This window comes from Rattus norvegicus, chromosome 5, assembly GCF_021556685.1.
Source record: "Rattus norvegicus strain SHRSP/BbbUtx chromosome 5, alternate assembly SHRSP_T2T, whole genome shotgun sequence".
Taxonomy (NCBI): domain Eukaryota; kingdom Metazoa; phylum Chordata; class Mammalia; order Rodentia; family Muridae; genus Rattus; species Rattus norvegicus.
In genome coordinates, this window is record NC_141538.1 from 150,481,236 (window position 1) to 150,505,089 (window position 23,854).

At 46.6% G+C, this 23,854-nt stretch overlaps 1 protein-coding gene across 3 annotated transcripts; it reads left to right on the forward strand.

The window, feature by feature from the left end:
• The first annotated feature begins 2,039 nt into the window (after nucleotides 1–2,039).
• Nucleotides 2,040–18,605, forward strand: Taf12 (TATA-box binding protein associated factor 12). Of its 3 annotated transcripts, NM_001439339.1 has the most exon segments (7): nucleotides 2,077–2,152; nucleotides 9,150–9,234; nucleotides 10,085–10,336; nucleotides 12,449–12,526; nucleotides 12,974–13,088; nucleotides 15,490–15,578; nucleotides 16,837–18,605. In NM_001439339.1, coding segments are annotated over 6 exon segments (642 nt in total). In that variant the 5' UTR covers nucleotides 2,077–2,152; nucleotides 9,150–9,162; the 3' UTR covers nucleotides 16,873–18,605.
• Nucleotides 18,606–23,854: the final 5,249 nt, after the last annotated feature.

Genomic DNA, 23,854 nt, shown 5'->3' on the forward strand with positions numbered 1-23,854 from the left:
CTCGCTATGCTGCATGTCTATAGGGCCCTCTACTCTGAATCTAGCCTCCAGTGATAGGTTCGAGGTCAACATCTGAAGTCTTTCCTCAGTCACTTCCATTGTTTGAGATCAGGTCTCTCACTCAACTGTCCTCACCTAGACTGACCAGCAAGTTGCAGGGATCCTCCTGTGTTTGGCTCCCAGAGCCTACAGACATTAGTCTTTTTCTGAGGATGCTGGGGATGGAATGCAGATCCTAAGTTTGAACACAAAGTACTTTAACCATTTTATGAGCCCTCCCCCCCACTCCTGTTTTTATGTTAAAAAGGGCGTACAGAAGCCTACAATACTTTTTGAGTGCTTTAATAATGGAGTTCCCTGCCCTTTGTAAAGTGGAAGCTACAAAAGGAGCTAAACAGGAAGAATGCTGTAGTTGAAACAGGTGAGGACCAGGGTGGGTGCTGCCAACGGTCCATAAAAGGATCCTTCTATAATCCAAGTGTTCATTTGTCACCACACCCTTCATTTGACACAGTGCTCTTACTGTGAAGCCTGAAGACCAGGCTACCCTTAAACTCCTACCTGCCCCTGCCTCCCGAGAATAGGGACCAACAGCTGAAGCTAAGATGCCATACTTCAGATGTTTCCTTAAATACAAATTCCCATCTCACTCCTCAGTTTCCATGTCTTTTCACTGCACACTGAACAGAACCCTCCCACCTCTTCCAGCTGTCCCTTCCTGTCACCCAACCGAGCTTCAGCCATGCTGGCTCTCTTAGTCTTGAGCATTGACTCAGGACCCTCCATCACTCACAGTCCTTATTCTTACCTCTCGTGCACTTGCCTGTAAACTCTTAAAGACAAATTTGTCTGACTTCCCCCACAGGAAACACCCAGCACATAGCAAAAAAAAAAAAAAAAAAAAAAAAAAAAGATGGAAGAATGCAACAGTAGCAACTGATTTGTTCTCTAAGGAGAACCATGATAGAAAAATAACGCTGAGGCTGGAGAGATGGCTCAGTGGTTTAAGGAATCTCTTACTCTCGAAGAGGATCTATGGTCAATGCCAGTTGCCACATGGTGGCTCACAACTATCTGTAACTTCAACTCCAAGGCTTCAGATGCCCTTTTCTGACCTCTTTGTGCACCAGCCATGAACATGGCATACATATATAAATGCAGACAAAACACTTTTACGCATAAAATAAATCCAAAATAAAAATCAGACTATAGTCAGTTTGCCACTTAATGGTAACTAAGCTCTTGCATCCAGGACTTTGGACCGGGAGGGTGGATGCGCCTAATAGGAAGAGGATGGAAAGATGGAATGGAATTTGTTTGGGCGGGAACCGTTAGTAGCTGAGATGTTAGACATGTATACATCGGTTTGCAAGATTTCCATTTTACTGAGAATCCTTGCCAGGGGCTAAAACCGCGTGTTGCTTACATGCCTAGCACTTGGAACAGGGAAAATAACAAAAAATGTACTCAAAGCTCAGGACTTAATGGTTTAACGGTTACTGGACCATCCCGGGCTTTGGAGTGAGAATTTTCAGTTCAAGTCGAGAACCTACATCTCTTAGGTAGAATTTCACACAAGTTTCTTCCACTAGTACATGACATTCCAAGTGAAGGACTTAACCACTTCCTCAGACAGCTCTCGTTCAAGTGTTATTGAGCTACAAATTAAGTAATAGGCACAATCAGCCTCTCTAGTCCCCAAGTTCTCGAGCTGCCAAATAGTTGAAATCTATGCCGAACTGAGGTCCCATCCTCATATCACGACAAAGGCACCAACCAAAAATGGCGACTTGGAAGCCCTCCGAGGCCGTTGGTTACCTAGATATGAGTCGGAAAGAAACATCTAGGGCAGGGATTCACGCCGAGGTAGGAGATGCAGTTGGTCCACCAGTCAGCCACACAACACACAGCAGAAAACACAACTGACCAGATAGGCGCTAGGCTCACAGCTCAACCACGTGCTGTAGTAAGGTCTGCGCCTGCGCTAGTCAGGCGCGCGCCCGGCGGCCGGAAGAGCCGCGCGTTTCCGGGTTGGAGGCGGGGAGCGGTGCCGGAAGTGCTTGGGGAGGGCCGCGCAGTCGGACCGGCTGCTGAGACGAAAGCTTCACTGGGGCAGTCTCCGCATATCATGGGGAGATAGACGCTGCTGCCTGTGAGTCTTGGGCCCTGGCAGTTGAGGATGAAGAGCGGGAGGAGGGTGTCAGGACCCAGACCCACAGCGGGTCAGTGCTGGAAGAACTAGGTTGTGGAAGAGACGGGGCTGTGAGGAGCCAGGCTCTTGGGACGGGACTTGAGGGGTTCGGGCTCGCAGAAGCAGCGGCTGTTGGGGACTCGGGCTCTGAATGAGACTTAGGAAACGGGGACGGATGTGAGTTCTGCAGCATCTGAGGGAAATCCTTCTGAGAGGGACACAGATGGTGAAGACCCTGTACTTTATAGGAAGCGAGGATAGGAACGAAACGGGGCGTGAAGACACCGGCTCCAGAGAGGTAAAAGTGGAGCCCGAGTCTCGGGCTCCTAAGAGACAGAAGCAGAACGGTAAAGTCCCAGCTCCTAAGGATTCAGAAACAGGGCAGCAAAGACTTAGGGACTGGAGATAGAAAAGCAGGCAGAGAAGACTTGAGTTTGAAAGGGAACAGAAATGGGCAGTGAGGACTGGGTCTTCTTTGGGGACAAGATCTGGGCTTTCAGACTCAAGAGTTTCTGAAGGGACAGGGATGTGAGGACCCGAGCTCCTAAAAGTGGAAGATCTAAGGGGTCCTTGAAGGCTGGGAGATCAACCTTCCAGGGAAAGAGGTTGAAAAGATTTAGCGATCTGTTCTCTGTACCCAGAGGGTTACGATATGTTCGGGGGAAGACTTCTTGGCGCTGCCTATTTGGCTTTTTGCATTTAGGCTGCTTCTTGTGTCAGATACTTAATCTAGAAAACCCACACAAAACATCTTCGTTTTTCTTCATTATTGTGAATCAGATATAAAGTTGAAAGCGGTTGAACTCAAATATATATATATGTTACTTAAGCCCTATTCCATTCAGTCCCTGTGGAGCACAGATCTCTGCATCACAAGCAAACTGTCATAGATGGAAGGGCAGCAAAAGATCATTTTGAATTCTTTTACATTTCAGGAAAAGAGGGGCCAAAGAAAGATTAGCATCACTATGAGCTAATTCGGTTATACCGACCTCTACCATGTACAGCAAATAAGAGATGCTTGGTTGAAATTACTCGAATAAAATGCTTTTAGAATCTCTACCCTCAAACTCAGAAGGGATTTTTTTAATGGATTTTAATATTTTAGTACCTATTATGGCATTGTGTTACAATGTGAGGAAACAAACTTAAGTGAAACCCATTTTACTTACTTTTCAAAAATGTGTTGAGAAATTCACAAGTAAATGTGACCTAGAATATTTTCTAGGGATTGCTTTTAGAAGAGTGACTTGGACCTTGTCGTTTCTCTTCATAAAGATCCACGACTGAAACCTCCTCAGATGAATCGGGCAAAACTTAATCACTTTGGGTTTTTTTTTTTTTTTTTTTTGTTCTGTTCTCTTTCCTTCCCTTCCTCCTTTCTCTCTCTCTCTCTCTCTCTCTCTCTCTCTCTCTCTCTCTCTCTTTCTTTCTTCCTTTTTTAAGACAGTTTTTCTGTGTAGCCCTGGCTATCCTGGAACTCACTCTGTAGGCCAGTCCGGTTTCAAACCCCAAGAAATCCTCCTGTCTCTGCCTTGGGAGTGTTAGGATCAAAGGTGTGTGCCACCATGAACAACTTCAACACTTTCAAGCATTCCATTACTTTGTTATCACAATTCCACAGTTAAGTATGGTTAGTCATGTTGTACTATGTCTTATGTCCATAGAGGATAAGGAGTTTGTCTTAAACAGCATAGTATGGAGTAGCTTATCCCCAGATGTGCCTCTAAAACTGTCTTGAACTTTCCTAAGTGGACTCCCCTCCATGTGTAATTTGCATGTGAGCAAAATATACATAATATTTATAAAGCCTGCCACTGAATGAAAGCACACCCCTCCTCCCCCAACTATTTAGCTCCTCCTAGCCTGGAAATTGCTATGTAGACCAGGCTGGCCTCAAACTCTGAGAGCCACCTGCCTCTGCCTTCAGAGCCCTGGGATCCAAAGCTGCACCATCATACCCAGCTTCTTCCTTAACTCCTTTTAAAGTCAAGGACTGTGACGTTTAGGATACCTCCATAGTATTTGAGATCTTAAGTTCCTGTGTTTTCACAGAAGCATAGATATTCCAGGTAGAAAGAGAAATATTTGTAGACTCCTACAATAGAACAGGTTATATTTAATTTTTTTGAAAATTAGGGCGACATCATTAATTGCTAGTGTGTACTAGATGTGGACGCTTGGGCTAACATAGCCAAGCATCATAGTGCTTGACTGTGATCCCATTACATTGGAGGTAGAGGCTGGAAAATTAGGAGTTCGATGTCAACATGAGACTTTATCTCAAAGGAAAAAAAAAAAAAAAGAAGCAGATCAGGTGAGGTGGTTCTTCTGCTGAGGTGATTGTCACAAAGAGGGATGATTTCAGTTCAGTCCCTGAGTCCTGAGTGATGGAAGGAGAGACCCAACCCCAAAATTATCCTCTGAAAAAGTTTTTTTTTTTTTTTTTTTTTTTTTGTTATTGTCGTTTTTAACATCCTTGAAGCTATTATTTTCCCGGTAGCTTAGCCGCTACTATTAGTTTTTAAGACTTTTACTAAGGGTGATGAGACTTGTACAGCCGGCACACAGAGAAAGACCATCCACAAAGCAAAGGGAGGATTTGTAAAGCTAAAGCCTCTGGTGCCATTTTTTTTTTCTTTTTTCTTTTTTTCGGAGCTGGGGACCGAACCCAGGGCTTTGCGCTTGCTAGGCAAGCGCTCTACCACTGAGCTAAATCCCCAACCCCCTCTGGTGCCATTTTTAAAGGTTTGTTTGTTTGTTCATTTCTTATTGGGAAGGGGCATTGAGGCAGGGTGTCTCTGTTTAGTCCTGACTGCCTTAGAACTCTGCAGACCAAGCTGGCCTCAAATTCACATGAATGTTTTGCCTCGATATATGATTGTGTCCCTCTGTGCTTGATTCTCCCAGAGTCCTGAAAAGGCCATTGGGTCTCCCTAGAACTGGATTATGATCCATTGTGTGGATGTCAGGGGCAAAAACTAGGTCCCCTGCAAAAGCAACAAGTTCTCTTAACCACTCACCCATCTCCTGCTCCAATATTGTTTTCAGAAGCCTGCGTGAAAGTGATCAGGATTTATTTATACCAAATTATGACCAAAAGCAGACCCATATCACCATCCTGTTGATTTTAAATTGAGGGGGAGGTTGTGGTTTTTAGATAGGGTCTCACTGTACCTAAGACTGTTGCCTTGGCTTCCTGAATGCTGGCATGACATTTATGCACCACAGTGCCCAGCTTGATAGTTGAGTCAGTGATAATGGATTGCTGAGTTAGCATTCTTACCTATTTCACAAAATACTTCAACCTTTTCCTTTTTAAATTTTGTGTATTTGTCTTTATATGTGAGTGTAGGTGCTGCTGGAGATCAGAGAAGTCAGATCCCCTAGAAATGGGGGTTTTGGGGGTTGTGATCCCCAACCCCCTTCACCTTATTCTTATTTGAGACAGGTGTTCTCTGTGTAACCCCGGCTGTCCTGGAACTCAGAAACTCAGTCTGTAGACCAGGCTAGCTTCAAGCTCTCACATGCCTCTGCTTCCCAAGGGCTGGGATTAAATGTGTGCATCACCACCCTGCATTTATAAAGTTTGTTACTTCATGGTTCCCTTTATTATCTTACTTTTTATACTTTTTGTCCTTTTTTTTTTTTTTTTTTTTTAAAGATTTATTTATTTATTATATATAAGTACACTGTAGCTGTCTTCAGATACACCAGAAGAGGGCATCGGATCTCTTTACAGATGGTTGTGAGCCACCATGTGGTTGCTGGGAATTGAACTCATGACCTCTGGAAGAGCAGTCGGGTGCTCTTAACCTCTGAGCCATCTCTCCAGCCCTTGTCCTTTTTTTTTATGGTATGTCATGTAACCCACAGTACCTTGAACTGATTCTGCAGCTCAAGACTACCTTGAAGTACTTCCTGCCTCCACCTCAGAGGTACCGGGACGGTAGGCACTCACCACCGTATCCAGCTGTTTATTTTTATTCTTTGAGGTGGGGCCTTACAACGTAGCCCAGGCTGCCCTTGAATGCCTGGGCTTAAGTGATCCTCCTGCCTGATTTTCCAAGTAGCTGGGGTTGCCATCTTCAACCCTTCCTCCATCACTCCCTGTGCAGGAGATCAAACCCATAGCCTTGTACATAAGGCAAAATATCCTACCCCAACTTAAATATCCAGTTTCTTCCCTAACAAACAAACAAAAACTCTCCAAAATAACCCTCCTCATTAGAGCCAATAAGATTCCTCAGAGAAGGGGTTGGGGATTTAGCTCAGTGGTAGAGCACTTGCCTAGCTAGTGCAAAGCCCTGGGTTCGGTCCTCAGCTCCGAAAAAGAGAAAAAAAGAAAAAAAAAAAAAGAAGATTCCTCAGAGAACCAAAGTGCTTGCTGTCAATCCTAACCTTACCTAAGCTTTATTGATGACCCTGGTGAAATGAGAGAACCAACTGCCCAAAGTTATCTTCTGACCCCCATACTCACTATGACCCATGTCTGACCCTTCCCCAACACAAACAAGAACTAAATAGAAAAGATTCTCTAGCTGTAAAATGATTATAGAAGTTAGGCATGGTGGTATACACTTTGATTTTAGCACAAGGAGCAGGAGGGGTTAGTCAGGGGAAGCACTCCTGATTCAAAGTCAATTTAGGCTACTAACAAATGCTAATCTAACCAAGGGTCTGTAACAACATTCTGTCTCAGAAAACACCTGGGTCCGGTGCTTCAGGCCTGTAACGCCAGCATTTGGAAAGCTAAGGCAGGAAGGTCGTTTATGAGTTCAGTTGTCTCCTAGCAAATTCTAGGTCAATCTGGGGTACATAGCAAGACCCTAAAAACATACAATAAGAAATAAATCCCTCCTCAAAAAAACAAACCCAGGCTGGTTATAATGCATGGGGTAGTGTAATGAATTACCAAAATGAGCAAAACTTCCTAATATACTGCTCTTGCCACCGTGCATGAGGTAGTATGCCTTTAGTCCCAGCACTTGGGAAGCAGGTTAGTCTTGTCTGCAGTGCGTCCAGGATAGTAAGAGCATAAGACCCTGTCTCAAAAACAGGGAGAGAATCCCACAAGACAGTGGTGCCGATGTCTTTAATCTTTCATCCTAGCGCTGGAGTCAGCGGCAGAGCTGAGATCAGGCTAGTCAGGGCTACATAGAGTTCTTGCTTCAGCAAAACAAAACCCCCACAAAACTGACTCTTGAAACTGATTTAGAAGAGCATGGAGCACATGCATATTTACAAGAGAAAACATTCATATTTTTATGCACTCTTCCATGTGCTTGCATTTCAGAAACTCAGTAAATCGGAAAATTTCAGAAATCAGTGTCAGGTCTCATGACACTTTTTAACTGTTGTTTTTTTTTTTTTTTTTTTTTTTTTTTTTTTTTTTTTTAGTTAAAGAAACTGGGGGAACCAGATGGTGGTAGCACACACCTTTAGTCCCAGCACTCTGGGAGGCAGAGGGAGGTAGATCTGTGAGTTCAAAGCCAGCCTGGTCTAGAGAGTTGAGTTTCAGGGCAGACAGGGCTACACAGAGATCCCCTATCGTGAAGAAAAGAAAAGTACCGCAGGCCTGAGTAAGGAACTGTACCTGAAGTTAATCTCCTCATGCCCATATAGACAACTGCACATGAACATGAACACACACAGGATGGAAAACGTCGTTCAAGGCCGTACAGGTAAATGACGGCATTGGTACTTGAACCAGATACACAGGTTCAACCAATTCAGAACAATCTACATAAGCTCAACTGTCCAAAAATGGGGCTGGAGAGATGGCTCAGTGGTTAAGAGCACTGACTCCTCTTCCAGAGGTCCTGAGTTCAATTCCCAGCATCCACATGGTGGCTCACAACCATCTGTAATGGGATCTGATGCCCTATTCTGGTGTGTCTGAAGACAGTGACAGTGTACTCATATACATAAATAAATCATTTTTAAAAATTTAAGGGAAAAAACTAAACAAAACAAAAAATTTTTCTTTTGCCCCCTAGTCTCAGATCACAAGTAACTGGTTCTTTTCAGTCACGTAGACTATGAAACATTAATTTGTATAGACAGCTAAAAGCTGGGGAGGAAACAGCCAAGTAAAACTCAGTTAAGTCAGGCTGGGCACCATAGTCGCAAGACTTTTCTGCCACCAGGGAAATAGTCCCCTTGACTCTGATATTGTATTTTAATTATAAAATTCCTAAGCATTGCAGAAGTAAAGTTGTTTAAATAGAATCTGTCTTTATTCCTGTCTCCCAACTTTCCCTCCTTCCTTTCTTCCTTTTGTCTTCCGTCCTTCCTTTTCTTTCTTTGAGACAGGTCTCACTCACTGTATAGTCTTGGTTAGTCTAGAACTCATAGAGATCTGCCTCTTCCTCCTGAATGATGACATTAAAAACATCCACCATCACTTTAAACAGTGATAATAACAACAAAACACACACACACACAGAGTTAATGGAACAGGTGCCCAGAGGAGGAGGGGCTCCTTCTGTTGTCTGATACCCACTATTCTCTGAGAAATCAGGTCCTCTTCGTATCACCATACAAAGGATAGCAACTGGATTCTATTCGCGGTACAAGATTTTTAAAAAGAAAAGCCATTAGGGCATGCTATTCTCCTGTGAGCCAACCCCAGCTTAACCCCAGCAGATGGGATGAGGCGGGTTAGACTTGGTTATTTAATTGAATTCTCAATCATGCTGGGTGTACAGTTTTGTTGTTTGGGGTGAGAACATGGACCTGGATAGCTGATTCTGGCTTTATACCCAAGATCCTCCTGCCTCAGCTGCCACCCCTGACTCTACTGTCTTCATGGGGTTAGGAAGCCATAGCTCACACACACTAGGCTAGCATGCTGAACTGCATCTTCAGCTGGATCCGTTGGGAAGCTGCACTGGGCCACACAACTGGAAGCCTTCTGTGGCCAGGGTGGTTCTTGATCCTAGTTATTTGTTTACAGGTAGTTTTTGAGAATGGCTGCCTCTCCGTACAGCGGGCTTACAGCTGTCGCTGATGTAATTAAAGATCTAGACACTCAGATAGCAGTAAGTAAATTCCTCGAGGCCGCCTTGGGCAGAACTTGGTGAATGTGCTTCTGGTCTTGACACCACAGCCGATGTCCACAGAGTCAGCCTAGTGGCTCTGAGATTTAGGAATTGTGGCTGCTTTAGGCAAGGGCCTTGGCATGTCTTGAAGAACACTAAAACACAAGTGGAAAAGTTCTCTATTGGGAAAGCAGAGCTCTTCACAGCTGCTAAAGGTTGTGTTCACTGGGCAGGGCCTGCCTTGGACTTAAGCATGTTTTGAAAAGCTTCAACTCGTTTTGAAAGTGAACTAATGGTTTTCTTAAGCTTTGTGACTGAGTTTCAAGTATTTGATTGTGCTTCTGTTTATTTGAATTTAACATTATTTGATACTTAAAATAATGCATGTAAGTACTTAACCCAGGATTCTGCTTGTATGAATTCCTCAAAAATGTTTGTTTTTTTTAAATAAGATTGCTGATTTCACTTACTTTTGTCCTTATTTCAATTTTGTGAACTATTTCATTTCGGTTTTGGAGACAAGATGGTTTCTAAAAACCAGGTGAGAGCAATGAAATTCTTTATTCCCTCCGTTTTACTGTCATCATCAAGAGGTCACCCTCTCAGATAAGACTCAAAGTCTGGGGGCTGGGGATTTAGCTCAGTGGTAGAGCGCTTACCTAGGAAGCGCAAGGCCCTGGGTTCGGTCCCCAGCTCCGAAAAAAAAGAACCAAAAAAAAAAAAAAAAAGACCAGTGATTAAAAAAAAAAAAAAAGAAAGACTCAAAGTCTGACAGAGTTCATGTTACTTTCAAAACTCAGCCACTACTGCAGGTGTCCCCAGAGTAACTCTGACTCTTTTCCTTCTACAGTTGATTGGCCTTGGTCCTCACAGCTCAAAAAAGAAGCAGGATCTTGATAAGCTCTATGAGCTGAAGTGTAAAGCTGGACAGATTATGAACCAGTTTGGCCCCTCAGCGCTAATCAACCTCTCCAGCTTCTCCTCTATAAAACCAGAGCCAGCCAGCACCCCACCACAAGGCTCCATGGCCAATAGCACCACCGTGGGAAAGATGCCGGGCACTCCTGGCACAGGTGGTCGTCTCAGCCCTGAAAACAACCAGGTACCTCTCAGCCTTTCTTCCTCATAGCCCCCTCTCTAGTTTGACCCTGTCCACACAAAGATGGACGTTGTCAGGCTCTCATTCTTTCTGTTAAAGAAGGTCGTCCGCTCTAGTGGTTTTTTGGGGTTCTTTTGGGTTTTTTTTGTTGTTATTGTTGTTTTTTTTTTTTTTTAATTATTGTCTACAGTGTCAGTTTTTACTCTGTTACATATGGCTGCATAGACGTGTATGTGTGTATCCACATAAACACATGTAATAACATGCTTTCATATGGCAGGTGGCTGGAGTTCTGGTTTTATTTTGTTGAGCTAGTGTTTTAGTCTGTAGCCCAGAGTGACTGGAACCCCAGTCACTGCGTAGCCCCAGCCAGCCTCAGGTCATAGGCAAGCCTCCTGCCAAGCCTTGGGATGACAGGAGTGAACCAGCACACTCAGCAGTAGCACATATTTCAGAGTTACCTATACAGCATAGCTATCTGTAATAGTATAGTATAGTATAGTATAGTGTCTATACTGTACTGTATTTCCATATTCGTAAAATGAGAGTCTTCTCTTCAGTTGTTCCTTCTGGTAGTTTATCTTACTGCTGCTGTCAATGTCAGCAGGGATCCCCTCTCTGAACCTGTGACCCTGATTCCACCTTCTAGGGCAACAAGAAAAGAAGTATAACCTTTGCCTTGGATCTTGTAGGCTGCATAGGGTGGGTGAGGAGCGATTCAAGGAAGTGGGTCGAAGGACTAGCTGAGCTGCTTGGGAAAGGAGCAGAAACCAACCTGCGTTGACTCTTGAAGCCGCTGGAAAAGAGCGAGAGAGAGAAAGTGGGTGTGGTGGTCACGCCTGTGATCCCAGCACTTGGGAGGTGGGAGGAGGGAAGTCGGTCATTCCTCATCCTCTACTACAAAGCAAGTCAGGACCCTGTCTCAAAGACACAGAGGGCCACCAAGATGGCTCAGCCAGTAAAGACCCATGCTGCCAAGCTTCATACTCAGAGTTCAGTCTCTAAATCTATGGTGGAAGGAGAGATCCTAGTTCCTCAAATTATCCTCTTCTACATATGCATTGTGGCACGTGCAAACACAACATACCCCTAAATTACGGTAAAGAGAAGCCTTTAATCCTAGCACTCAGGAGGCAGAGCCAAGCAGATCCCAGTCGAAGGCCAGCCTGGTCTACAGAGTGAGCCCCAGGACAACCAGAGCTGCATTGTGGGAGCAGTGCAGTTCTCATAGAGGGGCGGGCAGACTGTTTGTTGCGTTTTGTTGTTTGTTTCTATTCCTGATGCTGGGATCTACAGCAGGATCAAGTCAGACAAGCAGTGTATGACCAAGCTGAGTCTTGAGCTTCCTCGTCATGTTTTAATGTAATCCAGATGCGATTGCCTTTCCGCGGAGAAGAGGGAGATTAACTGTAGCTGCTCCACATTACTTAGGTTACAGAGATGGCCACACACTGGTTGTCCTCATGGAACTGTTAGATTTTTCTTTTTCATTTTCTTTTCTTCTCTTTTCTGTTTCTCGCGCGCGCGCGCGCGCGCGCGCGCGCGTGTGTGTGTGTGTGTGTGTGTGTGTGTGTGTGTAAGTTTGTTTTGAGACAATGTTTCTTTGTGTAGCCAGAGCTGTCCTGGAATTCACTTTGTAGGGCAGGATGGCTCAAACTTAGGTGTCTGCCTGCCTCCACCTACCTGGTGCTGGAATTAAAGATCTGTGCTGGGGCTGGGGATGTAGCTCAGTGGTAGAGCGCTTGCCTAGCAAGCACAAGGCCCTGGGTTCGGTCCTCAGCTCTGGAAAAAAAAAAAAAAAGATCTGTGCCACCCACCACACCCAGCTCGAACTGTTAGCCAGATGCAGAGAAGAGGGTGAAAGCTGGAACTGCATAAACTGCCCGACAGTGGGACGCGGGCCTCCGCTTTAAACGATTCTCCCCTCTCCCTCCAAACCGCTCTTGCTCTCTTTCCCATGACAGCTTTTGTCTGGATTGTACCTTTATAGCTGTACCACAAGGTAGGGCTGTCTGAACGAGACTAAACCCAGCAATTTGACATCATGTCTTCTGTAGCCATAATGAGATTTGCTTCCTTAATACTTCTGAAAACTCTCTCCTCAATTCACTATAGGTATTGACCAAGAAGAAATTACAAGACCTAGTAAGAGAAGTGGATCCTAACGAGCAGCTGGATGAAGATGTGGAAGAGGTAAGGTGGACTCGGGCACCTGTCCCTGCGGTTGAGGCATCGTGGTGAGTTGGAGCAGAGATGCTGGGTCTGGGAAATGGCTCAGCAGTTAAGAGCATTTACTGAACCTTACAAACTGCCTTAACACCACCTGCAAATAATCTAGTGCCCTCTTCTGGCTTCCTGGGGCATCCTCACACATGGGGCATATGCGTACACCTACATGGATGAATAGAAAATAAAAATATGGGGCTGGGGGTTGGGGATTTAGCTCAGTGGTAGAGCGCTTGCCTAGGAAGCGCAAGGCCCTGGGTTCGATCCCCAGCTCCGAAAAAAAGAAAAAAGAAAAAGAAAAACAAAAGAAAGAAAGAAAGCAAATCTTGCCAAATGAGACTCAGAAAGCACACCGCTGTCCCAGCAGCAGGCGCCTGCCCTGCCACTGGCTTATCTCCCATTCCACCTCTCCAGATGCTGCTGCAGATCGCTGATGATTTTATCGAGAGTGTGGTGACAGCTGCCTGCCAGCTCGCTCGGCACCGCAAGTCCAGCACCCTGGAGGTGAAAGATGTCCAGCTGCATCTAGGTATGTTGTTTCCTTTCTCCCTGAAGTAGCCTCATAACTCGTTGGTAGGACCTCTGACAAATGTCAGAGAAACCTTCATGCCACAACCAGACCTTTAGGTCTGGAATTTACCATTCAGCACCTTCTGAATAGAAGAGAGAAAGGCCTTTATGGAAGGGGGATACCCCAGGACATCAGATTTAAAACATCCCTCCACTTTCCATTGCACAACAACCTTTGTGCTTGATTTCTGAGTCTGTCTCCCTTTTCAGAAAGTGAGGATCATAATGTCTCACTTGAAGGTAATTATGAGAACTACTGATTATATTGATGAACTGGAAAAAAATGGGCATATTCTACAACTGAACACAATAACTCTCATCATATGTATGTGCATCAGATGTAACATACAATCATAAAGTCATTAAATTTCTGTTTAAGGGCCAAGGAGATGGCTCAGTGGGTAAGAGCCCTTGCCGTGGATGCGTGATGACCTCCATGCACCCACATAATAAGTCAGGGCTGTGCATTCCTGTATTCAAAGCCCTAGGAAGTCGGGATGTGCAGAAGGGCTTCTGGGCTGCTGGCGACCAGCCTGTCTGGAAAACTATGTGCTTCTGGTTCAGTGACAGATCCTGTCTCAGAAAAAGGTGCGCAGTTAGAGAGGAAGGCACCAGCTGTCCTCTAACCCCCAGGCACACAGGAGCATGTGCACTTGTGCGCGCGTGCACACACACACACACATACACACACACATACACACACACGCATATATAATACAACCCCAGTTTGATTTAAGTCATTGGTCTGTCTAGAGTTACAAGACAAACCGTGTCTCCTATGCTCTGGGAACACTAATGGAGGAATGATAAAGGGGCCACTTGTATACAACTAGGGGCAAGTTAGGAGCTGAATTTTTAGGCCTGTAATATTGTATTCAATGTATTTTTTTGATTTAAAGAAATCTCCGGGGTTGGGGATTTAGCTCAGTGGTAGAGCGCTTGCCTAGCAAGTGCAAGGCCCCGGGTTCGGTCCCTAGCTCCGGAAAAAAAAAAAAAAAAGAAATCTCATGTTGTAATTAAATATGAAAATAGGGTAAAAATATAGAAAGGAACAGTGGTGTCTAGGTAAACCCTTCTGAGTGGAACTTTTCTCTCGAAGTGTGTTTGTACACTTTTTCTTTTTTTTTCTTTTTTTTTTTTTTTTTTTGGTTCTTTTTTTCGGAGCTGGGGACCGAACCCAGGGCCTTGTGCTTCCTAGGTAAGCGCTCTACCACTGAGCTAAATCCCCAACCCCTTTTGTACACTTTTTTAAAAGAAAGTGTCACCTCCCTAGACAGCTAGGGCATGTTACAAAGAGAAACCTTGTCTTGAAAAACAAAAAAAGAAAGAAAGAAAGGATCATTTTGGCCTGGAACTCACATAGACCCATCCGCCTCTGCCTCTGCCTCTGCCTCTGCCTCTGCCTCTGCCTCCGCCCCCGCCCCCGCCCCCGCCCCCGCCCCCGCCCCCGCCCCCGCCCCCGCCCCGCCCCCGCCTCCGCCTCCGCCTCCGCCTCTGCCTCCTTACTGCTGGAACTAAAATCATTTGTCACCATGCCTAGCCAAAAATAAAATAAATAAAAACATAATAAAGATTTAAAAACATAAGAAGTAAGATAGGCAGTAGCCAGCATAGCATCATCATCCCAGCACTTACGCAGCTAGTACAGGCAGGGAGGTCACTGTGCGCTCAGGTCATGTTAATCTTTGCCTCCACAATATAAAAATGGGGGCTGGACAGATGGCTCAGTGGTTAAGAGCACTGACTGCTCTTCCAGAGGTCCTGAGTTCAATTCCCAGCAACCACATGGTGGCTCACAACCATCTGTAATGAGATCTGATGCCCTCTTCTGGTGTGTCTGAAGATGGGTTTAGTGTTCTCATATATTAAAAAACAAATTAAAAAATAAAAATAAAAGCTAGAGAGATGGCTCAGTGGTTAAGAATACTTGATGTTGGGGTTGGGGATTTAGCTCAGTGGTAGAGCGCTTGCCTAGGAAGCACAAGGCCCTGGGTTTGGTCCCCAGCTCCGAAAAAAAGAAGAAAAAAAAAAAAAAAGAATACTTGATGTTTTTCCTGAGGACTCAAGTTTGATTCCCAGCATCCACATGGTGGCTCCTAACTGTCTTTAACTCCAGATCCGGGGAATCTAGCGCCCTCTTTTGGCTTCTTTGGGGACAAGCTTGCACACCATACACATCCATACATGCAGATGAAACACATAACTCCATGCGTGTGTAGTAAACCCAGTGTTAACAGCAGTGAAGAGGCCTGCAGAGGCCACGTGTGTATAACCCAGTCCAAGTCTGTCTTTGCTGCTTGCTGCAGCTTCACTGCCCGTCTGGCTGGGGCCTCAGCTCTGTGCTGGTGTCTTCTTTGCAGAGCGCCAATGGAACATGTGGATCCCAGGATTTGGCTCTGAGGAGATCCGGCCCTACAAAAAAGCTTGTACCACAGAAGCTCACAAACAGGTAAGGAGCCTGGGGCAGCCAGGACTGGCCCCTAGAACTGCATCTCAGGGAGTACAACCAGCTGCCTGCTGGGTGTCAGTCCCCTACATAGCCAGCTTCGCTGCACCAGAGGTCAGAGGTCAGGGACGCTCCATCAGAGGTGCCCTGATGCCGTGCTGCTGTGCGTGCCTTTCAGTTTCCATTTAGAGCTCTTGACTCCAGATCCCTGCGGGCGTGTCCACTGCTCTCACTGAGAACTGGCTTGAATAGCACCCACCACCCGGTCAGAGGAAGGAGTTGGGTTATGTCAGGCCTGTGCTGAGCCACCCTGGCTCTTCTGCCCGACATTCTGGGTTATGTCAGGCCTGTGCTGAGCCACCCTGGCTCTTCTGCCCGACATTCTGGGTTATGTCAGGCCTGTGCTGAGCCACCCTGGCTCTTCTCCCCGACATTCTGGGTTATGTCAGGCCTGTGCTGAGCCACCCTGGCTCTTCTGCCCGACATTCTGGGTTATGTCAGGCCTGTGCTGAGCCACCCTGGCTCTTCTCCCCGACATTCTGGGTTATGTCAGGCCTGTGCTGAGCCACCCTGGCTCTTCTGCCCGACATTCTGGGTTATGTCAGGCCTGTGCTGAGCCACCCTGGCTCTTCTGCCCGACATTCTGGGTTATGTCAGGCCTGTGCTGAGCCACCCTGGCTCTTCTGCCCGACATTCTGGGTTATGTCAGGCCTGTGCTGAGCCACCCTGGCTCTTCTGCCCGACATTCTGGGTTATGTCAGGCCTGTGCTGAGCCACCCTGGCTCTTCTGCCCGACATTCTGGGTTATGTCAGGCCTGTGCTGAGCCACCCTGGCTCTTCTGCCCGACATTCTGGGTTATGTCAGGCCTGTGCTGAGCCACCCTGGCTCTTCTGCCCGACATTCTGGGTTATGTATGTTCCACGTTAGCAGCTGTCCTCTGCCCTCCCCGACACTGAGAGGACATCATTTCTGATCAAGAACCAGTTGTCCCTGTCCTTAGTCCAAAAAGGGCACTGGCCTCCCACCGACAAACCGGGCATCCTTCTGTTGTGATCTCACAGCTGCCCTGATGGGAGTGTGCGCTGCGGTGAGCAGGCTGGTCTCCTGGTTCTTGAACTGGGCCCAGTGGCCTCTGCAGCCACCTCTTAGCCCTGTGCACTGCTCCCTAAAGACAGACCGCACTACGTGCTGTGGCATCTGGATGTTCCAGAAAGCTCCTAACACTGACCCCATTAACTGCTCATCTCTGTCTCCTTTCAGAGAATGGCGTTGATCCGGAAAACAACCAAGAAATAGCACAGGGAACAGTCAGGAATGGACGACATGTATTTGCAGATACTTGAGCTGAGACCTCAGCCATCTCATCCTTGGATTTTTTTTTAAATGCTTTACAGAGAAGCATATATTTTTTATTAACAGTGCAGCAATATCTATAATGACTGAGAAGATCTGCCAAAAGAATAAAGCCTCCTACCCCACCTTCTGGTCCCTTTTCCCTGCCGTCTCAAAGAGAAGCAGTGCATCCCGGAGAAGATTTTGCCCGTGGTTTATTATATAAGTGAGTGGCTGCAGGAAGAGCGTTTTGGTCGTGCTGGGTGAGACAGTGTTAGTAGATTTGTAGAGGGTTTGTCTCCTCCTTCCCCATCCCTGTACTTTGTAATGTCAGTGTTTCTATGACTATGAACTTGATTTGCTTTTCCAGAATAAAGGAGTTATTAATTGAAGACACAGGGTGCATAGCTGAGAGCCTTTGAAATGCCAGGGTCCCTGCAGTCAGCAGGTGGCAGCACAGGGGTGATCGTGTTAGAGGAACAGGCAGGGATTTCCCACCATTTTACTCCAAAGGAACAAGCCAGCAGTAGGAGTTGGAGCACTTTCTCTGTCACCAGACACGGTGAACTCTGCTAAGCCCCAAAATAAACAAGCATTCTAGTTTTGATAATGTTAGTGTCCCTAGGACCTTTTTGTGGGAGTGTGTGTGCGTGCGTGCATGCATGCGTGTGTGCATGTATGTGTGGTGTCTGTTTTGAGGCAAGCTCTTGGGTGGGCTCAAACTCAGTGTCTTGCTGGGGCTATGCCTGAGCTGACCCTCCTGCCTCCCCTCTCAATGAACTGAGAGCACAGTGTGCGTCATCACGTCTGGCTTCTGAGAGCCCCTTTGGACCTCTCCGGATCTCCATAGAAGATTGTATTCATCCTTGTCCCTGAAGAAGGATGCGAGTAGCTTTGGGGAAAGTCCTGTTGCTAGGATTCTGTCACCAGAGGGAAGCAGGCCCTGTCTCAACAGCAGGATGTTCTTCCCAGGCATCATCCTGACCCACACCTAGCACAAGCCTTGTGGATTGTGAGGGCCCCATGGGCTTAGGGGAAGATGGCTGCTTGACCTAGGGACCACAGCACAACCACACCTACTTTTGGTCCCTGCTTTTTTCATCATCTTCCTGTGGCTCGGTTCAAGATGTGACACAGTTTGTAGATCTCTTGGGTGAGGAGTTCAAAGGCCATGCTGATGTTGCCATTTTCTTGACTGAGATTTCAGCCTGGACAGTCTACCAGGGGACAGCCAGCTTCTTCACTGGTCACATCTGACACTGAGCTTCTGGATCTGTGGCCTAGCATCATGATGAGGATGTTGGAGGGTCTTAACTTTCTCCAGAACCTACAGCCACTGGAAGATGTTCTCAGAGGATGCTTTGTGGATGACATCAGAAGCAGAAGGTCCCACTGAGTCTGAATAGGGACAAGTAACCGATGCCAGCGGTCAAGAAGGAATCTGGAATGACTCTTGAGTCCTCTTTGGAGGACAGAAAGGGACAAGGGAATTGGGCAAGTACAATGGACAGAAGTGAGGGACTCACAAGACATCAGTTTGTCATTCTTGATCAGCTGTGTGACAGGTAGGTGGCTTCCTCTGTCTCAGTGTTACTGTCTTGTCAGCACACTGAAGGGCTGTTCATGTCTGTAAGCTATGCCCAGGCTTCCAGTAGGCAGGAACCATAATAAAAGGAAGAACGGGTGGACAGCCCTGAGGTTCAGTGTGTGGCTTCATTCTCACATCTCAGGCATTTGAAGCCCTTGGTTCAGTGAGCTGTGTTCTTGGCTTCCCACCCAATTCACTTGAGCAGTGTTTTTAGTTTGTCAAAGCAGGGTTTCTCTGTGTAGTTCTGGCTATCCTAGAACTTAGTCTGTAGACGAGGTTGGCCTGGAACTCAGAGATCTGCCTGTTCTGCCTCGAAAGTGCTGGAACTAAAGGTTGGGCTGACACTGCCCAGCTAAGCGATGTCTTAACTGTGGAGATGTGAGAAAGATTGCATTAGACAGGATAATATGGCCCGTTCTGCCTCTCTGCAGAAGTGTGTGTATGCGTCTGTGTGCTCACAGATGTGTGTGTTCTCAGAGGTGTATGTGCATGCATGCATGTGCTCACAGATGCATGTTTGCATGTGTGTGTGTGCGTGTGTGTGCTCACAGATGTGTGTGTTCTCACTGATGTATGCGTGTGTATGTGTGTTCTCACAGATGTGTGTGTGTGTGTGTGTGTTCTCACAGATGTGTGTGTGCACACATCCATGCCTGTGCTCACAGATGCATGTTTGCATGTGTATGTGGAGGCCAAAGAAAAACCTCAGGTGTCATCCTCAGGAATGTCATCTCCCTACTTTGGGACTGGGTCTCTCCTTGGACTCCAACCTACCAGTTAGGCTAGACTGCCTATCCACCGAGCCCCAAGGATCCTCCTGTCTTACCTCCCACCAATGGGGTCACAAGTGTGTACCAGCACGTCCAGCATCTCTATATGGGTTCTGGGCGTCAAACTCAGGTCCTCATGCTTTTAGGACAAGCACCTAGTTATCTCCCAGCCCTGGTTATTGTCTTGATTGTTTAGTTGTGGTTGTCTTGAAGAAAACAGATAGATGTATTGAATACACTGCGAGAAACAGCAGGCTGAATGCTAACTAGCATACCACCAGCCATGGTTTGGTTTGGTTTGTTTGTTTATTTGTTTGTTTGTTTGTTTGTTTGTTTTGAGACAAGATCTCCTATAGCCTAGGTTGATGTTGGATTTGTTATGTGTCTAAGAGCCAGCTGCCTCCACGCCCAAGTGCTTGGATGACGGGTGTGTAGTACCAACCTCGCAGGCTGTCACCATCCCACTCAGTACCTGCAGTGTCCTTCCTAAGATCAGGTCTACCAGTTCTCTCACAGAAGGAAGGGGTGTGAAGGGTCACTTGATGGTCCCTCATCGAGGATTCTAACCTGCCTCCTCGAAAGCTGCCTGCTACTGTGCTCCAGCCACAAGTGGTCCTGGGGAGTGCTGGAGGGCCATCCGAAGGGAGAACTCCATCTCTGCTGTCTGGGGGAGGTTTCCACCGTGCTGGGGCGGGGCTTTTCAGTGATGTAGTTGTTTGGTGGTCGCCATGTCCTGTAAGCCAAATAAACTCCTTGGTTCACCAAGATAGACTTGGGTGGAATTGTTCTGTCCTTGGTGCCTGCCTAGACTGAATAGACATCAGGAAGAAGGATGTACCTGAAGGGACGAGGGAAGGAGGGGAGCAGAGTCCGAACCCACCCTTGGCTCTGCAGAAGAGGGGATCGTGGAATGACAGTGTCAAGCATTTCCCCAAACTAAAGTTAGCAGGAGGCCGGGGGTCACAGTGGAGCAGTTGTCGCCACCAGAAGGAGGAGCAAGGTGTTCCAAAAGGTATCTGAGGCCTGGCCGGATGGCTCAGGGGGAAAGGGTTTGCTCTGCAAACCTGTCACCCTAAATTCAGTCCATAGAACTCGCATAAAGCTGGAGGGAGAGAGCAGGCAGACAATAATATAAATGTCTTTCAAACTGTACATATGGATCTTTCGCCTGAATGTATGTCACGCAGTGTCCATGGAAGACAGAAGAGGGCGTCAGATCCCTGGAACCAGAGTTAGAGATGGCCATGAGCTGCTGTATGGGTGCTAGGGATTGAATTTGGTCCTCTACAAGAGCAGGTCATCTCTCCAGGCCCAAGGAAATAATTTTGTTTTTGTTGAGACACGGTCTCACTATGAAGCTCTGACTGGCCTGGAACTCGCTCTGTAGACCAAGCTGGCCTTGAATTTGCAGAGATCTCACCTGCCCCTGCCTCCTGGATGCTGGGATTAAAGGAATGTGCCAAGATGCTTGGCCTAATAAATAAAATTTAAAAAGCATTTGGAATACCTCGCAAAAAATACTGGATGAAGAATCACCTACGTTAGTGGAGTCTCAAGTGTGGGACTGGCGTTTGCTCAGCTGCTAATGGTAAACCATTTGCCCAGGAACTACAAGGAATATGATATAGGTTATTCTGTTTGAGATTTCTTGTTAGATGTTTGCTGCTTTATTTTATTACTTGTTTATTATGTATTTGTTTGTTTATTTGCAGTCCCAGGGACCAAACTCATGTTAGACGAGTCTTTGCTTATGTTCGGAGAATACTGTGACTCTGTGTTCCCAAACACTGGGCTTGTGAGAAAGTCTCAGCCGGGTGGCGGCAGCACACAGCTCTGATCCCATGGGAGTCAGAGGCAGGTGAATCTCTGTGAGTTTGAAGCCAGCCTGGTTTACATAGAGAAACCCTGAGAAAACCTATCTCAAAGAGAGAGAGAAGGGGTAGAGAGACCGACTGAGTGACTGAGAGAGACCCTCTGTGGTATTAAATTCATGATCTTCCTCCCTCTGCCTACTGAGTGACTGAAATTACAGATAAACGTCACTATGCCATCTTATTTGAGTTGTTGAATAAAACTTGGACTCCTTTCTCCGAACCCAAAAAAATGAATCCAAGAAAGAATTCTGATTGGCATATGGGGCCTGGAAAGATAGCCAGAGGACCCTGATCTGATGCTTGGCTCTCACACAGCTCTCATGACTCTTGATAATTCCAATACCAGGGGATCCGATGCCCTCGTGATGCCAGGCCTCCTTGGCACCGCATGCTCATGATACACATACATACATACATACATACATACATACATACACACACACACACACACACACACAAATACTCCCACATACATACACATGCAGACATTCCCACATACATACACATAAATAAAGGCACAGTGTTCATGACTTAATGCCAGCACTCAGGAGGCAGAGGCAAGTAAATCTCTGTGAGTTCAAGACCAGCTTGGTTTACATAGCAGCTCAAAGCCAACCATGGCTACCCAATGAGACCCTGACTCAAAAATAAGACAGAAAATGAAAAGCTGTGTGTAGTAGTATATGCCTTTAATCTCAGCACTGGGGAGGCAGGCAAGTTTAAGCCAACTTGGTTTACAAAGTGAGTTCCAGGTTAGCCAGGGCTGTTACACAGAGAAACCCTATCCTCAAAGGAAAAGAAATATACTCCTTAAAAGACTGGCATTGGGCTGGAGAGATGGCTCAGCGGTTAGGAGCACTGACTGCTCTTCCAGAGGACCTGAGTTCAATTCCCAGCAACCACATGGTGGCTCACAACCATCTGTCATGGGATCCGATACCCTCTTCTGGTGTCAGCTACAGTGTAGTTATATAAAATAAATAAATAAATCTTAAAAAAGAAAAGAAAAAGAAAAAGACTGGCATGTTGGCTAGTTGTATGGGCACATCCTTCCATCTCCGTGAGTTCAAAGCCAACCTGGTCTACATGGTGAGTTCCAGGATATCTAGGGCTATGAAGAGAGACCCTGTTTCAAATAAACAATGAGACTGACATCCTGGGCAGGGATCTGTGAACCACTGCCCAGATGATCAGAGGCAAGGAAGTCTTGGGTGAAGGCAGGTATGACCATAGTGGTGAAAGAAAGAAAGCATTTAGTGGGGTGCCGAGGTGTACACTGCAGTTGGGAACAGGCAGACAGGGCTAGCTGGGGCGTTGCTGTAGTTATTTGGCCAAAGATAAAGGAATCCTTGAGGGAACCTTCTGGGGAAGAATTCACTAAAAAGGGGGTGGGAGGCATTGGATGGCTGTCTGTAATAATAGGATAGGTACATACTGAAGAGTAAGTGCTTCTGGCCTACCTAGGACCAGGAAGCCATCATGAAGCCTGTGCCTGTATGTGGGGGGTCAGGAAAAGGAGTGAAAAACTGAAATAAGGTCTTCATGGAGTTAGAAAAGGCAAGGCCTCAATAGCCAGGTATGGTGGCATGTGTCTATAACCTCAGCACTCAGGAGACAGAGGCAGGAGGGTTGCCCTGAGTTCCGTTCCCAGCCTACAGAATAAGCTCTTCTCTCAAAAACTAAACAGAACTGGGAATGCAGCTGAGCTGGTAGAGTGCTTGCCTTCAGGTCTTGGGTTTGATCGCCTATAATCCCAGCAGTTGGGAGCATTGGGAGGTTAAGGTCACCTTTTCCAATACTTTTGAGTCTGAAACCAGCCTCTGTCCAAGAAAAAGCAGAAGAGAGAGGAGGATAAGAAGGTCGATAAGGGAGGGAAACAGGAAGGAGATGGGAAGGGGTAAGGGAGAAAGGCCACCCCTCTAGGTCTGGGGGTGGAGCATATACATAAGGACCCTGGGGAGAAGAAGCTCCTTTTGGGGACGTGGATGCTGGGTCACAGGGTCACCTTACAAGCCCGAAACCCTCCAGACGAGGGTGCAGCCCACATGGTAGAATGAGGGAAGTCTGCAGTTTTCAGGGCTACATCTTCATAATGCAGACACACTGGAGCCACTTGGAGTCTCTAAGATTTCCTCACATTGATGCAGCTTGCCAAGGTGGGACAAAGGTGGCCCTGGCTTAATCCCAGCGCTCAGGAAGCAGAAGCAAATGGAGTTCAAGGCCAACCTGGTCTATACAGTGAGTTTCAAAAAAGAAGGGGTGGTGGTAGACTAGAGAGATGGCTCAACAGTTAAAGAGTACTGGCTGCTCTTCCAAAGGTCATGAGTTCAATTCCCACCAACCACATGGTGGCTCACAACCATCTGTAATGGGATCCGATGCCCTCTCCTGGTGTGTCTGAAGACAGCTACAGTGTACTCACATACATAAAATAAATAAATAATATTTTTAAAAAGTGGGACATATTTAAGAAAGAAAACAAACAAAAGACCACATGCCTTAGGGCTGGCTACTGGAATGTGGGACTGTGAACTGGCCTCTGTCATTTGGTCATGGCACTTGACTGGTTGTGATAGAGTCTTGGTCTATAAAACAGTCAGGACTTTTGGACCTTGAGGGTTACTGTGTTGCCCAGGGGGAGTCCCAAACCACAGAAAGCCGGTGGGCATGGTGGGCATGAGCCCGCACTGTGGGAAGAGCTCACATAGCATGTG